At 35.8% G+C, this 18,566-nt stretch overlaps 2 protein-coding genes across 4 annotated transcripts in view; one reads left to right on the top strand and one right to left on the bottom strand.

The window, feature by feature from the left end:
* Positions 1–14,855, top strand: part of LOC129732750 (1-phosphatidylinositol 4,5-bisphosphate phosphodiesterase epsilon-1-like) — a 31,172-nt gene extending 16,317 nt beyond the window's left edge. For both annotated transcript variants that reach the window (XM_055693938.1, XM_055693937.1), the window contains exons 11-16: positions 967–1,184; positions 1,254–1,491; positions 3,133–3,344; positions 3,401–3,558; positions 3,619–3,755; positions 3,817–14,855. In XM_055693938.1, coding sequence (XP_055549913.1) covers positions 967–1,184; positions 1,254–1,491; positions 3,133–3,344; positions 3,401–3,558; positions 3,619–3,755; positions 3,817–6,317 — 3,464 coding nt within the window. In that variant the 3' untranslated portion in view covers positions 6,318–14,855. The remainder of the gene's footprint in view (positions 1–966; positions 1,185–1,253; positions 1,492–3,132; positions 3,345–3,400; positions 3,559–3,618; positions 3,756–3,816) is intronic.
* Positions 14,856–15,011: 156 nt separating this feature from the next.
* On the bottom strand, positions 15,012–17,166 carry LOC129732751 (ADP-ribosylhydrolase ARH3-like). 2 transcript variants are annotated; one of them, XM_055693939.1, is made up of 3 exons: positions 16,784–17,165; positions 16,052–16,731; positions 15,012–15,361 (listed from the first exon to the last, which is right to left on the bottom strand). In XM_055693939.1, exons 1-3 carry the CDS (start codon positions 16,944–16,946, stop codon positions 15,161–15,163), a joined length of 1,044 nt encoding a protein of 347 aa, XP_055549914.1. In that variant the 5' UTR covers positions 16,947–17,165; the 3' UTR covers positions 15,012–15,160. The 2 variants fall into 2 exon arrangements, 1 of the variants encoding a protein (XP_055549914.1); XR_008729346.1 differs by having other exon boundaries at positions 15,223–15,361; positions 15,477–16,731; positions 16,784–17,166.
* Between the last annotated feature and the right edge of the window lie 1,400 nt (positions 17,167–18,566).

An 18,566-nucleotide genomic window follows, 5' to 3' on the forward strand; every position in this document is an offset into this window, starting at 1 on the left:
ACTTTCATGTGCCAACAAAATGATATGTTAATGCACACCGGAAGTTCATTCTGCGACGTTTATCGTCAACACATGAATTATATGTTTCGAAATCTTCCTTCATAAACACGATTTTATTTACATACTTGATAACCGGCTTAACAACGTCGCCTTCACAGTTTCAATTTGTGGTCTACCACATGTATTTTAATATCACTATTGATTCAATGGCATTTTTCGTGCATGAACGGGAAGAAAAGTTAAATTCGTTTTCAAGGGTTTTTTTACCTCTCCAGTTGATTTTCGTTACACAAATGGTCGATTTGCGATTAGACTGAACCAAGCGCCATTTTTTTTAAATCAGTTATTAACTCCAGTAGATATGATAACTGATTCTCTATTTTTCATGAAAAAACGAAATCATTTGAGCAGTTCATAATGATATTATGACAAAAATGATCTTTAACAGCTTGCAGCGAACATACCTGTTGGCACTTTAAACGCCGGTTACTCGAAATAATGGTTCTGGCGTTTGGTTCAACTTGGCTGCGCACCGATCTAATCTGCCATAAACCAAACAAAACGAACACAAAAAGAATAAAATTGGTCAATAAAAGCGAAAAAAATTTGCACCTGGGCTTAAAAAAGGTGCCCTAAAAACAAACAACATTCCTGTGAATGTTGGTGCCCCTAGTGAATGCAGAAGTGCGTCAAAGGGCCGCAAAGTAATTGCTCACCGGGTTTGTCGCTTCTACGTTTGCTTACGGGAAAACTCATTTAAGTCTCTGAAAAGTTATCTGCTAGGGGTACCAAAATTCACTTATGTGTAAAACTTATTTTTTTCCAGTGTAATAAAAATTCGTTGATCCGATATGATACCGTGATATACGGACACCAATTTATTGTTATTTAATATGATCTCATTCATGTATGAATCGATAATTGATAGATAAAAATCACTTCAATAACAGAATGTTTATTTGCCAGGATTGCTAACACGTAATTGTTCATTGGATTTGGATCTTTCGGACACCAAATACGCACGGAAAAAACATTTCGACGCTATAGCTGCTTCAAGCATCGCCGCAAGCAATGATTTTCAGTCGTGCAACAATAAAGTGATTACAATGTCAACGTTTAAAAAATTTCTAGAGACTAGACAGATGGAAATGCTGAGTGATGAGGATGTGAAAGCGATCATACAAGTATTTATATGCTCACCGTTCATTGTTGTGCTTAATTCACAAGCTTTGAACTTTTATTTTTTTATTTAGCGTCACGAGCCGGAAGCAGCGAATCGCATAGAAAATTGCATGAGTTTCGAAGGATTTGCTCGGTACATGATAGACAAGGACAACTATGCATTCCTCAGCGAGCTAATGCCGGAAAGTTCATACATGAATTTACCTCTTTCCCAATATTATATTGCGTCGTCACATAACACGTACTTAACTGGTCATCAGTTGAAGGGCGAAAGTTCGGTAGAACTGTACAGCCAAGTGTTACTAACTGGTAAGTTTTATCGAGAACAGTTGAAGTTAGTTGTTTTTATTTACACTGTCTGTATATCCAGTAGATTTAAAGTATTTCGTGTTGTGTCCTCAATTCTCTATTATTTTTTTTGAAAAGTCAGTTATTTCATATCTAAGAACTAAAACCAAAGATCAAGGACATTTTTTCACTTTTTGAATAATTAGTACTCAACTTTCTGACTCATATGTATATTACTGACATTTTTTGCAAAGAAAGCAGCTCAGGAGTAATACAACAGACATACTACTCGATGATGATTTCTTTGTCCAGAAATATATGGTTATAATTTAATGATTTCTCGCGTAATTTTTCAAAGCGACCTATCTAACATTGAGAGACTCTCTTTGTTTACTTTCTCTTTGATCAATAATAATGTTTTTTTTTTATATTTCATAAAACTCAATGCATAGTAAGCAAGACAGTATTACTATCTCTCGATTAAGGGGAAGAAAGCTTAGAAAATATATATAATGACGACGAAATTAACGAAACAAAGTGAGAGATGAGAGAATCTTTCATTGTTACTTAGGTCCCTTTGAAATGAAAATGAAAAAAAGTGCGAATTACCACTGTCTCTAGACATGGGGTAAAGCACTGCGATTTTTAATTTGACCATATGTTTATTTGATACAAACTTCACAGCCAACTGTGTTACGAAACACAGTTCTACGACAATTAGTTAGTAGGCAGTACGCTCATATGGTGGCGCATTGTTATAACATTTCGAACAACCTTGTCGTTGTTTCCAAGATTTTTTTTTCTCAGAATACACAAAAGCTGATCTATAAAACGTGAATTTGCTTTATTTACACGGATAAAGAAAATTACAGGCACCCCCTCTAGGGGGTGACACTCATGAGAAATTGTTTTATATGCGTCACCTTCAAATAATGACATCCGTGAGATTAATTATCAATTAGGTGAGGTCAAGGTGAACCCCCGCGAATAATATAAATTTGCTTTAAGAGTATAATTTCAACCAATTTTCCAAAAGTGGGTAGATTTAGTGCAATTGAAAACGAGCGTGCTAACTCGCACAGCTTTTGATAATAAGATGATTTCGCTGCAACCTGGTGGGGTGACACCAAGGGGGAACGGGGTGACACCCAAATTTTCCGCCCCGGGTGTAATCCGGTCACGCAACGCCACTGAGATGGGATGTTTACGTTTGTATGTTTTTCCGAAGTTTATCAGAACAAAGTTGTTGAGTTCATCGATTGTTACGAAACTATGCATAGTTAATTACCATTTCTGCTTATCAATGGTTAAAAAGCAAATAGAACGGACTTGCTATGCGTTATACTGCCGATGGTAAAAAACGACAAGAATTTATTCCAACTCCTAAAAACATACCACGTGCTATTTATTTTGTTTGAAGAAATAACATAACTATAGGAGAGATGTACCTGTCAGAACAATATTTGGAAATGTGCTAGGTATGACGTAAACCAGTTGCGGCCTATATAATTTGAATAGCGTAGTGCTACAACTGGTACCATTATCATTGTTTTTGCGATATAGTCATAACTCGTGCACTTACCATAACTGGCTCACCTACCCTAGTAGTATTTTGAAATAGCAAAATGTTTCCTAGTATTAATCTAATAAATTATTCAACAGGTGCTCGTTGTGTTGAACTCGACTGTTGGGATGGAGAGGATGGTACTCCTGTTATTTACCATGGTCATACATTTACCACCAAAATTCCTTTTCGTGCAGTTGTTGAAGCAATTAATAAGTCGGCCTTCATACAGTCAGTCTATCCAGTAATTCTGTCAATAGAAAATCACTGTTCAGTTGTTCAGCAACAAAGAATGGCCAACATATTTCAGGTAAAATAATAATGAATTTGAACACGAATATAAATTGATTTTGTTTTTTTTAATAGTCTATATTTGGTGAAAAATTGGTAACTAATTTCATGTTTGATCAAGATTACACTGATGATCCACTACTGCCATCTCCACTTTCTTTGAAGTACAAGATACTTATAAAAAACAAAAAACTACTTGTAGAAGTACCAGCAACCTTATCGACTGGTCTGACGTAAGTGTTAAATCATTCTTTTTTTTATAGTTTTGAAATACTAACTTTGCAATATTCTAGACGTCAAAATACCTACAAACAGTCGAACATTACAAGTCGGACAAGTTCTATTATATCAAACACTAGTGGTAGCTCTGTAAATGAAGAATTTAGCGATGATGAATACGAAGATGACGACGATTTTGACAATATTGACGGTAAATAATCATATGAAAGTTTTTGATAAAGCCTGCTGAAAAAAATCTTTTTATTCGCCAGATAAAACATATCATACAAATTGGGGATCAATAGAGGATAAGTCTAGGCACAGTGTATTGCATGCTAGTATCCCGGTGCCTGCGAAGCAACGGTTCGAGCAACAACATATCCAGTTGCAGCAACAACTTTTTCAACAGCAACATCATCAAGATGACCGGTCTCGTAAACGCAGCAATCAGATAGCTCGGGAGTTGTCGGATTTAGTGATCTATATTCAAGCAATAAAATATCGCGGCCTCAATCCGTATAGTCCGCAAAACTCTATACGTGCCAATCAAAAACAACAACTGAAGACTAGCGGGAGTGTAGTTACCGTTGGAAGCATACTAAAGAATAGTTCAGGTGATACGCTAAGTCTACCATCTTCTGGACACTTATCGGACAGCCTATCCTTGAACTATGACTCGGCAAGCATCAGTGGTAGTGAAGGACATTTACCTCCCGCAACGAGAACTCGCAGCATGCCGAATGCTAACCATCCATGCTATCAATGTTCTTCGCTGAATGAAGCCAGTGCTAAGAAACTTTGTCGGAAGGATCCTCTGAGTCTGATTGCACATACGGAAACGCAGCTGATACGGACCTATCCTGCAGGATTACGAATAGACTCATCCAATTTTAATCCAGTTTTTTTCTGGTCCTTTGGGTTCCAAATGGTCGCCCTTAATTACCAAACAGAGGACATGCCCATGCATATCAATAAGGCGATGTTTGAAGAAAATAACAGCTGCGGCTATGTTAGAAAACCTGATGTTCTTTGGAACAGATCCCACTTGATGTACAGAAGGTTTAATCCTTTGGAAAAAGAGTTTGATGGATTGCATGTAACGCAATTAGTGATTAATATAGTGTCAGGACAATATCTGAACCATGTTACAAGTAGTATGAATATACACGTCGAAATCGAATTGTTAGGTATACCGATTGACTATGGAAGACGGAAAACAAAAGCGGTTAGGCATAATCTTTTTAATCCAGTGTGGAATGAAACTTTTTTTTTCAAAATAATGTTTCATGATTTAGCTTTTCTTAAATTTACCATCTATGAATCTGATTCTATTGTTGTGGCTCAACGTGTAATATCCCTCAAGTGTTTTCGTCCTGGCTACCGACACGTACGCCTTCGATCTCCAACGAACCAACCGCTTAATATGGCATCACTATTCGTATATACTAGAGTAGAAGAGGAAGGTCTCGATAGATCATATGGTGAAATAGACGAACAATATCTACAGCAAACTCGATTGGCGAATAGAAAAGATGCATCCGACGATGTGGAACCGCTAATGGAAAATAAAGTTCCACTCTTGAAACGGAAAACATTTTTCTGTACTGTGTACGATGCCGTACCGAATAATCCGTTCACTATTTTAAAGATTACGCAAGAGTGTACAACGAAAGACGTACTCATGATGGTGTTGCAGAAAATGAGTAAATCGAGAACGGATATTTCAAACTATATTCTAATAGAAGAGGTGTATACAGGATGGGAAAAGAAAGATAAAAGGCATCCACCAACCCAAAGAGTATTGGATATGACAGAAAAGCCGTTACAATCGCAAGCCAGCTGGAAAGGAGACGGTCGCTTTATACTGAAGCGAATAGGAAATGACCCCAGCAGTCGAGCATGGGTTACATCTATTCGGCGAACTACAGATGCCAGAAGAGCGTCGATAGCAACAACACCATGCGGCGAAGCCGTAACCGGGCAAGAATGTGGAACTTCGACCGATGATCCTCTTGGTCTGGAAAACGTTGATAATTTTCTCGTCTGTGTATTTAACGTATCGCACGACATACCATACGCAATACTGCGGGTGCCTATGAAATCGACGGCACAAGATGTGCTTGCTCAGGCTTTACTAAAGGCACGCCGCTTAGACAACCCCAACAATTTTGTACTAGTAGAAGAGTTAAATTACAGCAACAAAAGCAATGACACGATGCAGCGAATTCTGTTGGATGATGAAAACGTCTACATGACCCAGGCAAACTGGAAGTCCATCGGCCGCTTTGTTATCCACGAGCGGAGCCAACTGACACCTTCAACAATCCGCAAAACAATTCTACCAATTGAGAAGATTAGTCGTGGTTTCAGTATTAGCCGTGGTTCATCTTCCTCATCCACGTCTGTCCACTCGTTGGTATCAAAATCGCCTATTCAGGTTGCACTGAGTGACCCAACAACATCGAGAATCAAATGTCGATCCTCGGATGCGACAACTCACGGAGTTAAAACAAGACATTCACATTCCGGTTTGGGATCTACTGGCTCTGGCTCTAGCACTGGAGGACGGCATAAGTACAACTCGGAGAAAAATACTTCATTTTCCAGTACAAGCAGTAGCAGTAATGCCACATCAAAATCAGGTAATCGTCGTGAAGTGCACTCTGAAGGGGAAACCCTTAGCGATGAAGAAGCAAAGGAATCCGATATCCTCTCGACTATGTCGCGTTTTAAGCGCATGTCAATAAAGAAATTAAAATCGTGGAAATCGTAATTTTCACAGACGACTAATCCAAATCTGGATTCATACAAAAGCTCAGAGCTCTTGATTTGTTGGGTTGCCATCATACTTCGAAGCCATGGACCAATTGGTTATGCACGTAAAAAAACGTATAGAGCATCATGTCTCTTAGTTTTAGTCTAATTAGACTCGTGAAAAATATTATTATCTTTAAGCGCAATTTTTTCGCTTTGTTTCCTTCCACAGCATTTATTCTAGCTTAAATTTTCGGTGTGACAAACGATATAATGTAGGTACTATCCCGTTTCGTTGTTTCCGGTGGCAAAAATTAAAAGTTTTCTTTTCGTCGTCTGGTTATGTGGAGATATTTGTTTCCCTCAACAGCGTTACCTGAATATGCCAAGGAACATACAATATATTTTCTTGCCTTAATCATTCTTCTGTTCGACAAAATTCGGATCGTGAATGATTAGAAACGTGTATTTGGGCTTCTACTTAGCCTATAGCCAGTTCATAATTTTTTTCTGCCTTTAAGTGTGTTGGCAAATTGACAGTGCTAAGACACTAGATTGAGGGACGATAATCCGCCGAAACTCCACCGTAGCACCAAAGTTGTTTTCTCGAATCTCTCAGTCGAGCAACACCGATAAATTAATACGCCGTGAACCCACGTGTAAAGATATTTCAAATGTTTAGGAATCAGATTAAAGCTGATTTGGTAGTTTTCGGAATAAATCTTGTTTCGATTCAATATGCGAAATCTCGAAGCCGACTTTAGGGTACAAAAATAGTTGCATATAAGCACTTCTGATAGAAGCAAAAATCTCATTTCCAAATATGACTGACGAATTCGATATAATCAAAGAAAAGTAAACTTTTTTAATATTTTGTTGATAATAAAGACTGCAACTACTATTCAACTGTGCTGGTTTCGATCCATGCAAATTCTCTTATTCAACGGACCTTCTTAAATTTTCATGAAACTATGCTGCTAGGTTGACTACCACACATAATACAGTCTTTCATTAGCTGTTATTATTCCGCAGGACGTGTTCGAATTCCGAATAGTTAATTGTTGAAAAAAAAACACCATTAATTGTTGAAAACTGGAAATACAATCAAAATGATAAATTGAATACACTTTACTTTTCGACTGAAAAAAAGAAAATGTATCCTAACTTTCGATGAAATTTTGGCCACAGTTGGAATAAAAAACTGTGGTGATTTTGTCACTTTTTCAGGCATTATTGAATATTTTTTTACCGTTAGATTTACACACAAAGTTCAAAAATTTGTTATAGTCGGTAATTTTTACAGTAAACACCGATTATGGAATAATTCTTCAAGTGATTCCGGTGGAAAAAATTTGTGTAATAATTGTTTGTCAGGGTATTGTTTTTTAACTCCGAATAGTCCTACATGTTTTCCTTCTCTTGGAAAACCATCTACAATCAATTTGGCGATAACAGACCAAAGTCATGAATGTAGCGAATTGATCCATGATCACACATGCTAATTTTTACTTTCCTCATATGACATTAATCAATTTTAAGCCCTATTAGCTCTGTGTTCAGTCATCAATAATTTCAATAATGATAAAGATTCATGAAATAAAGTTACTCTTGATTCCGCTTCGGAAGCATTGAAGTGCGCATTTTTTATGCCCGCAATTGTTATATCCCAAAAGGTCAGAAGACACTTGATTAACCAATTAAGGACGATTAGTGTTCAGTTTCTTATACGTTTGAAAAATGTACGCAGGTGCCGCCCATGTGACCCGGTTTTTAAAAATATTGATCAAGATTTTAATTACTTTCAGATTAAACGTAGTCTGGCTCTTTCAAGAAATCAAATTTTAGGACTGAAGTCGAAAAATTGAAATATTTAAATTCTAAGCCTGTTCCAGTAATTAAGGACGGTGATTATATCATTAATAAAATGTGAATACAGCTCAAAGAATTGTTCAGCAAAAGTGTTACAATTCAAACTTGATTGTTTTAGATCAAATTTAAAGGGAGTCCCTCGTCAATATTATTAAATTTCTACCCAGGATTCTATGGTTGAAGTAGAAATTGAAACTTATTTAAACAGGATTGATCTTAAAAACCTTAATAAAATTTTCAGAAATATGAAAGCACCTGGTGATTACTGGAACTTTCGTTTCAAAATACTTCTGATAGCACAATGCAATTATTAGTAAAAATTATTAATAATTGTTTCAAAAATGGATATTTTTTTTAAATTGCAGAATATTCCAAAAAATACACCATATTTACAGCCATAATAAAATCCAGCTGAGGTTTGAATTTATCGACCAAAACACATACACAGTCAGGTTTTTTTACGCGGTTTTTATACGCGGTTTTTTACGAGGTTTTTTCACGCGGATTTTTGAATTAACGCGGTTTTTTTTACGCGGATTTTTTAATTAACGCGGTTTTTTTACGCAGCTTTTTGAATTAACGCGGTTTTTTTACGCGATACCGCGCTAATTCAAAAAAAAAAATTCACGAATTTCCAAATTAACGTGGGTTTGGAACCAGAAACGTTTAAGTGTTTATCTAGTAAAAGACTTAATCCATAAAATACTCTCCGCCCACCGAAAGATCCGGAATGACCGTCAAAGAGGACAATTAAATACTGTATTAAATACTGTTTCTAGAGTGTCTCGGGTTTTTTTCTAAAGCCCTTCTTGCTGGACTACTTTACGCGGTTTTTAAAAAAAACGTGGTTTTTTTTACGCGGATTTTTGAATTAACGCGTTTTTTTTACGCGGATTTTTGAATTAGCGCGGTTTTTTTACGCGGATTTTTGAATTAACGCGTTTTTTTTACGCGGTTTTTTTTTACGAGGTACGTATCCCCCGCGTAAAAAAAACCTGACTGTATATCTATAACTGATCGAGCTCTGCAGATTGTCTACCAGAATTCAAAATCTAGTAGATTTGTAAGGGCAAGTGTCATCAATTTTTCTTCGAGCTGTTGACATAATCTACCCACAATTACATTACACTTTCATTTCCCATCACTTTTTAATTCTATCACTTTTCATATATCACTTGTAAATATCGCATTAGTCCATCTAAGCACTGATGAAGGCGCTAAGTCAGCGTTGAAATGCGTATTTGCATGTGATAAGTGAAAAGTGATAGGATTAAAAAGTGAAGTGAAATAAAAGTGTAATGTAAAAAAAGGACAAGTGTGCCTAGAGTTCAATTCTAGATCCAGTGCTGTATAACATATTCACTTCATATCTTCCTGATTTACCTCCAGGAAACGTGAAATTATTGTTCTGAGATGAAAAAAGCATTTCAGTAAAAGAAAAGGTTTTCGTGCCATGTACAGTTGATTACAAAAATGCTTAGATATTTCCTTCAGCTACTTGAAATAGTTAAAGTTTTATTACACTTCTTTTAAAACTCAATCGGTTAGTAGGTCACATAAACCTAGAGCTTCTTCTCTTTAACAAAATAATAATAATCACGTTTTCAAAATGAATAAAAATTATTTTGAGAAATATTTAAAATTGGTTTGACGAAGTTGAATACTTGGAACTTATTTAAGACAAATGACTTATTCTCAAAGAGTAAAGGGTGTTACGGTGAAAAATTGGTCAAACAAGAATGTGTGTGATTCGATCATCTTTTTATTAAAAAATCAAATCATGTTTGTTTGTCATGTCCAAATCGTACAGAATAAAAGAAAAATATTGACTCAAGCTACCTTTTCAGCGAATGCGGATTGCTGGCCCTCTCTCTTGACTGCTTCCATCAGCTAAACAAAACTCAGCCTTTTTGGTCACTTTGTTCGCTGCAGAACGCCAGTTAACCTTGAATGGCATCTCGTTGAACAGTCTTTCGTATCTTCTTGAGGTTCCGCTCGACAATAGCCCAGTATTTTTTTAACAAGGCGGAGCTCTGGTGTGTTGGGAGGGATCATGTCCTTTGGCACCACCTGGACGTTATTCGCGGCACACTACTCCATGGCCTTTTCTCCGTAATGAAAAGATGCCAAATTCGACAAAACAAACCGGAACAAATGTGTTGCTTGAGGAAAGGGAAACAAACGTTTTCTTCAGGCACTTCTGCACATAAATTTGCTGGTTGACGAAACCTTTCCCGATGAAAATGTTGCTCTCCAAATTACATGAACAGATGGTGTCCTACTGGTGTCGAAATATTAGAAAATATAATAATATAATAATAAGTTTTTTACCAACGATAAGTTCTCTTTGTAATCAACAAGTGAGCAATTAAGTTATTCGTATTGCAAGAAAATTTTCTCATTTTTGGCAAGTAAGTTTTAGCCCCTGCGAATGATTAGCCTAAACTGCGAAAGCAATTATATTTCAACAATTCCCAGTACACATCTTTGCTGATGTCCCCATAGGTGATTAGCCACGCAAAATAATTTACTGATAATTGATAATTTATTATAAAAAAATTTAACTTTCTCAAACCTTCATAATGCTCCCTCTCTCACCCTCTCTCTTGACTGCTTCCATCAGCTAAACAAAACTCAGCCTTTTTGGTCACTTTGTTCGCTGCAGAACGCCAGTTAACCTTGAATGGCATCTCGTTGAACAGTCTTTCGTATCTTCTTGAGGTTCCGCTCGACAATAGCCCAGTATTTTTTAAACAAGGCGGAGCTCTGGTGTGTTGGAAGGGATCATGTCCTTTGGCACCACCTGGACGTTATTCGCGGCACACCACTCCATGGCCTTTTCTCCGTAATGAAAAGATGCCAAATTCGACAAAACAAACCGGAACAAATGTGTTGCTTGAGGAAAGGGAAACAAACGTTTTCTTCTGGCACTTCTGCACATAAATTTGCTGGTTGACGAAACCTTTCCCGATGAAAATGTTGCTCTCCAAATTACATGAACAGATGGTGTCCTACTGGTGTCGAAATATTAGAAAATATAATAATATAATAATAATTTTTTTACCAACGATAAGTTCTCTTTGCAATCAACAAGTGAGCAATTAAGTTATTCGTATTGCAAGAAAATTTTCTCATTTTTGGCAAGTAAGTTTTAGCCCCTGCGAATGATTAGCCTAAACTGCGAAAGCAATTATATTTCAACAATTCCCAGTACACATCTTTGCTGATGTCCCCATAGGTGATTAGCCACGCAAAATAATTTACTGATAATTGATAATTTAAAAAAAAAATTAATTTTTTCAAACCTTCATAATGAAAATGTAATTCGGAGTTGTGTGAGTAAAATTTTCTCTTGACATAATTTTAAACGGATTATTAGTTTTCAAGACATGATGTTCTAGGACTACTGTTTCAACATATGCCATTTTATTTGAATTTTGTATTCGATTGTATAGTAACTCCACAGGCTAACAGACGTAACACTAAAATCCGGTTCCATCGCCACAAAAAACGATCATTTCAGATTTACAATCAAATAAGGGGCCATCCACATACCACGTGGACAGATGCCCATATAAATTATGAAAAAATTGTATGGACCGTGGACATTAGCAACCCCCCCCCCCCCCCCTAAAGCTGTCCACGTGGTATGTGGATGGCCCCTAACAGCAATTGCGCGACAACACCATCTTGGGCGTAGTCATGCAATCTAATACAAATTTTGTGGTTTCCAATTTGACACATGCACGTACGGTAGTGCTGATGTCGAAACATAGCGCGATGGTTCTAGTGTTACTAACGTAGAGTACAGGTATTATCCGAACTATGGTTTTATTGAAAATTTGTTCAAAATGTTATGTCTATTAGTCTGTGGTAACTTTACATTTAAAATCCGGACTACCTCGTGTTCAGGGTGAAACTAGATAGGAGAACAAGGCAACGATCACCCTTAAGGCCTAAACACAACGGGTACGTTGCGGCTGCGTTTGCGGCAATTTGAGAGTTAGCCCATACATTTTCTGTCAAATTAACGTCAACGCAACGCAAACGTATCCATTGTGTTTAAGCCTTTGTTACGAAGTAGTCCGGATATGCTCATAGTTAGAATGCTAAAAGGGTAGCGAAATAACCCCGTACCTGAAATTCATTGGTGCATTTGCATTGCTAACAACAACAGAACTCTGAAACATAACTCTCAAACGATTTATTTTTGAAATGAGCTTGGCATCCTAAAAATTTACTAAGTTAAATGTTATCGCTTTTAAACAAACACAAATCCGGGAAAACCAGAATTTATTTATTTGAATTATAAGAAATCATAATTCGACAATAAGAATGAACGTAAGCTACTTGTGTTAAGAAAGCAATTTTGAGTATTTATTTTATGTTACTTAGAAAATCACCTGCAATATGGTTAACTAACAACTCTGTCAGCTTCGAGTGAAAAATATTCAAATGTTTGATATGCAAATCTCGTTTGAAAATCGTGATACGAACAATTCCGAAAGCGAAAAAATGATGATTTTTATAATATTGTGTTGAACTTTTGAAAATTCTACAATGTAACCTGCCTTGCATAGTAATTACTGTTTCAATTTCAAAGCGCTACCCAACAAACAATTTTGTTGTATAACAACTTGTTAAGCTTTAGTTGAGCCGAAATCTGCGTAATAGCAGCTTAACAAGCTTTAAATCAACAAAATTGTTTGATGGGTATTTCATATTGAAGCGAATATAATAGTAATTGAGTTACCTTATTTATAGTTGATTTAAGATTGAATACATAAACATGAGAATAATGAAATTAGTCTGGTACCCAAAGCTAGTAGATACTAAGCGCTTAAATCCAAAAAAAAAATTAGAGATAAATAATTGCTAATAAATTACAAAGGAAAACTATGTGATAACAATAAATTAACACTTTTAAAGAGGAAATATCAGATTGACATTTTTTCATTATTCATTTGTTTCATGATGAATGTAAATATTGCATTGATAATAAAAGATATACTTCATATACACCATATTTGAATCTTCCAACTGATTATCTTGTTGTGTACAAGCTCGCGACCTCTCAGTATCTACTGAACTATGCTGATTTGCTTTCAGATAATAACGATAAATGCAATTCGTTGCTAAATAGCAACATCCAACGACTTTTCTATGAATTAGTTAATGAATTCATTAGAATTATATGGTAATGAAGATTAGAATCACACTTTCTTATGATTTTTTTAAAAATTGGTTGAAGCACAGATTAAGAGATGTAACACTTCTAACGCATTTCTCATGAAACCAGTTGCTTCTAGTATAATCTCTTTTTTGCTCTCTTAGAAACGAAAATATACATATATTCACTAGCATTTTTTCCTGTGAGAAACCGAACCAGAGCCACCATTGATAGTAGATCGTGATACATTACACTAATACATACGTGCATAGCCGAATTTAGGGGAGTCCAGGGGAGGCATGGTCCCCGGGTTCCCACACTTTGAAGGCCCCCACAAAAATTCACTTCTCATACAAAAAAAAAAATTAAAAAAATTCGTGACACTTTGAAATAAGTGAAATTTTAATAAAAATCAACAAAATCCTGCTATAATCTTTCTTTAACCTAGCTTTTTGTATGACACATCTCTCTATTGAAATTGCGACGACTGAAAAGTACTTGGCCCCCCTAAACTCGGCCCTGCATACGTGAGAGTGTAAAATTCACGACTTTACTTTTTACTGTCGGTATTCTTTATTTTTGATCACAGCCGTATCCGATATTCGTACAAAATGATAAATTCAAATGAACTGGAAAATGCTATTCTAATTTTCGAAGAAGCAAAACGAAGGGACATTCGAACGTTCGCAATTATTCAATAAAAATAGGAATGCGAACAAGAATAAGGCATATTTCTCCTCACGACACGTTCGCTGAAAAACGGTCAAATTCTTGGAAGCACATACTTAGAAATTTATATTTCTGTGATAGCTCATAAGCTACAATTTGCACAGTAGAAATTTAGTATAACAAAGCATATAGCAAACATAAACCTTTCAACTGTGGTCTATGTTAATATTTCTCATGAAAAAAAAACTATTTATTTGAACAATTTTTTATTACAGCTGATGAATAAATGATAAAAATTATTGATTATTTAAAAGAATTTTTGTTGCATTCACCATTTAATTATCTTAAATAATATTCATTTTGTTATACAAAAAAGAGCAAGTACACAAAGAATTGTTATCAAGATTATTCTAGGTGTTTATACGTGTCAATCTGAAATTTATACAAATGTTTATGAAACGAAATAGCATGCAAACCAAAACTGTAGTTCACATATAATTCAATAAACACGCGTGAGAGAGATAGTCACCTTGAAATATATTAGTAATTAAACCACAATACATAGAATTTTTATAAACTATCACCTTTTATAAAAAGAATATAAATCTACAATGATAAAACATTAGCATACATTGTAGTATCTAAAACATGTGAATCGTGTAACCAGGAACAAAAAAACTATTAAAAATTTGTTTTTAATAACAATCATCCACATTTACAGTCTTAGAAATAAAACAATAATGAATTAGTGATTTGAAGTATTGTTTAGTTATACTACTTGGAAGAGTTTGTTGACAAAAATATAAAAAGGACAACATTGAAATGTGGTCACAAGCCGAAAATACAAAACTACTGTGTTTCGGTTGCTAAGTATATCACAATATCAATAGATTACTCACTGAGATTTTTCTCCAATAACGAAAGAGGGTCGTCATCAACTAAAGAAGATTAATGATGCTGATTACTCGATATACCTCAAGAAAGCAAAAAAACACAAGGCTACACTTCGTTTCAGAATTCAACCTTCTGTTTATTCGACTCAGCCTCCGCAGTTAACCGTACACTCAGGACATTTTTTGGCTGCAACGGATTTTTCCAACTTAAATTCGACCAGGATCCTATACTGAGACCAGCTAGAAGGTCGATATGCCTAGTTAGTTCAATAAACTGAACAACTGATCTGCTATTTTTCTAATATCTTCAGATCTCTCACAATGTTTTAGTAGGTTTTCCACCACAGCAGCATCTCCAAAATAAGCTCCACTTAGGGCACACGCCATACTAGCAATAGTATCGGTATCTCCTCCCAATGATATAGCATATTCCAAAGTATCACGAAATGAACGTTGATCTTTCTGTAAATGGGAAACAAAATCCATTGAAAAAATTATTGTTACGGTCAGTATTTACATATGCGCATGAGAATAATATTTGTGACAATACAAACTGAGGCCCAGAACTATACCATACCTATATGTTTGCAACAACTGCAGTTTAGATTCTGCTCAAACATTAGTTTCCAGTCCATTATAAAAGAAAATATGCATTTTTATAGACAAAATATATGTATACAGTACACAGGTAATTTTTTGTTCTTACGTGTACCCATATTAATGTGTTTTGTGTTAATTTGGCAAATACTATTGAAGTACAAATGCAATAGCATCAACAGTTCAAACATTTTTCTTATCATGCTCATTTTTCTTTGGCCTCATTCTCACGATATTATGACCATCACAGTCACCTCGGGAGACAATTACATCCAGAGTAATAACTACCCGTCAAGCAATGGATCGGTACCAACGTCTTGACTATCTCGTTCGATGAAATTCGTATTTCGAGATTTTACGGCACTGAAAATCACCCGGTTTCTGCTAGAATTAAAACTAACCCAGTTGGATAGATGGTGAGGAGTTAGCACTATCACTAGCCTGGTTGATTAAGACATTATCAACTACGCTTGTTCGATTCCCAACTAGGTTTGTCACAGATCAAATTATAAATTATCGTTATCACAATGAAACCTATTGTGGCATCATACTCACGTCTTTGAGCGAGCCAGACGTACACCTCAAAAAGCAAAAAAGTGCCGTTGGAACTGAATATAACGCCTCAGTGCTGTGACCAAGCATGTTTAAAACGTTTTCATCACTAGGCTCAACATCTCCCTCCAACAATAACTGAACAGCATTTAGTTGCTTTTCATAAGCATTGTAATTACTATCTAGGTCAGCGTCGTTATTTTTCTCAAGTATGACAATATCTTCCTTCAGTTCTGAAAGATATTTTTTTCTGTCAAGAGTTTCATTTGGATCTAATTGGAGGCATTGACGAATAGCCAGAGCTTGCAGTATAGCTCCGTTAATTCCCAATACATTTGTATGAGTTACTAAAGATGCCTCCTGCACTAGTTTCATCAAATGGGCTTTGTTGCTATTTGCACAAAACAATGCTATAGGAGTCACTCTCATCGCAGCTCCATTTCCATAAGATCCATTTCCGCCAAACTGAGCATACGCTGGCCCGGTAGGATCTGCCATTTTAGTTGCACGAAGTTTTGCAAATACATCAACTACTGCAGATCCATAACCACGTCTTGTGTCTTTGTAATATTCCAAAACAAAGTTTTTTGCCAGTTGTTTTTGAGAAAAACCTTTTGAATCCAATAGAGCATCGGCAACACATATTGTAAGGGCTGTGTCGTCAGTAAACTTCTTATATGGAGCTAGAAAAAAAAATTGACTTAAAAATTGATAATCCTGCCAGATAGACACAACCTTTGAAAAAGGGACCTTCCAATTTATTTAAATAATTTTTCAGTACAAGCTTTGAACCGCTATCCATCAATTGCCCTTCAAATGGAGCTCCACAGCAGTCGCCAATCAGTACCCCTATCAGGCTGCCGTAGAACTTAGATTTCAACAAAACTTTTTCAATCATAACGAAATATAGAAATAAAAATGAAATAATAGAATTTGTCAATATATGTCACTGCTTCTGAATCCGTTTTTGTTCTCGTAATACACCAGGGAAATACTTTCGTTCTAAAAATATTCGTTTTTGAGATTTGAACTATACCAAAACTAGATTTTTTGTTCACAACTAAAAAATGTTTAGCACGTGAGTGAATAAAACATATGTCAAATTCGTTTTAGCGGTGTAGCCAGAGATGCCAGATGTTTTTGAAAAATGACACAACTGCTCGAAAACCGAAAAAATCTGCTCCAAATCTGAAAACTATAGAAACTATTGAAAATCTGCAAATATCAGCGAATTAATAAAAAATCTGCACACGGACTTTACAAATCTGTGTTTCTCGTTAATATCGATAATCGTTTTTTATCGATAATATCCTTGAGCTTTAGCGCTAACGATAATAATCGATAGATCGCAGGTGGTACACTAAGTGCATGCGAATTATTTCTTGCACTTGCAAAATATCATATAATTATTATCCAAAGTACCCAATTACTAATCCTTATTCTCTAATAGCTAAATAGACTTCAGAAAAAATCACAGGGTAATAAAAATTATCCCTGCTGATGCGACCTCGAACTCCGTTCGTGTTCTACTACGACGTTGTACGAACCAAAACGCAGTACGCGGCTTTTTTTACGCGGATTCCGAAATTTACGCGGTTTTTTACGCGGATTCCGGAATTTACGCGGTTTTTTTTACGTGGATTCCGGAATCGGGTTGTTTAGCTATATCAGTTTATTTATATCATCTGAAAGATCTGCATTTTCTTAGTAAAACGTTATTTAAAAAAAATTCTATCGTTGTCCTTTGCTTCTTAAATCACGATATAAAACTGCTCGAAATCTGCCCGAAATCGCTACAATGACAGTTCGCCTATATACCAACTGTCATTGTAGCGATTTACAGCAAATATTTATTCTTCATTTAAAAATCGAAGTATAATGATATAAAGTTTCAAAAAATCACGTTTTGCTGAGAAAATTGCACTCTTTCAGATGGCATATAAAAATCGGAAATCCATGAATAGCTAAACAACCCAATTTACGCGGTATTTTTTTTGCGCGGATTTCGGTTTCTCTTCACTCGGATTGCATAATTAACGCAGGTTTTTTTTTTACGCGGATTCCGGAGTCTACACGGTTTTTTACGCGGATTCCGGAATTTACGCGTTTTTTTACGCGGCACGTATCCCCCGCGTAAAAAGCGACTTTAGTGTATAGTCATACATAAGATACATGCAGGGCGGCGAAAGTGCACTGCATTCATAAACTACTCAAACAGACGTTTTATCAGAAGCTGGGACTTTCCAGTAGTTCATTTTGGACCAACTTTTTGGAAGTTTTCTTCCCGAGTGTTACGTATGTCTTATGTATGTCGGTATAGTGTTAATAAAAAACATCAAATTGAGTACCGTAAACCGGGGAAAACTTTGATCATCGGGGTGACTTTGATCACCCTGCCTGCCTGGGATTTGCCGTAATCTTTACTGATTGTGTTGAGATATGTCTGCATTGATACTGTTCATGCATTTCCTGATGTTTAATGAGTGTTTCGCATGCTAAAATATGAATTGAAAATAAA

The sequence above is a fragment of the Wyeomyia smithii genome, chromosome 3, assembly GCF_029784165.1.
Source record: "Wyeomyia smithii strain HCP4-BCI-WySm-NY-G18 chromosome 3, ASM2978416v1, whole genome shotgun sequence".
Lineage (NCBI taxonomy): Eukaryota > Metazoa > Arthropoda > Insecta > Diptera > Culicidae > Wyeomyia > Wyeomyia smithii.

Coding starts and splice junctions, on each gene's coding strand:
- LOC129732751 (XM_055693939.1), bottom strand. CDS start 16,946: ATGATTGAAAAAGTTTTGTTGAAATCTAAGTTCTACGGCAGCCTGATA. Junction 16,732..16,783: donor GGAAGGTCCCTTTTTCAAAG/GTTGTGTCTATC, acceptor TTTTTTTTCTAG/CTCCATATAAGAAGTTTACT. Junction 15,362..16,051: donor CGTCTGGCTCGCTCAAAGAC/GTGAGTATGATG, acceptor TCCCATTTACAG/AAAGATCAACGTTCATTTCG.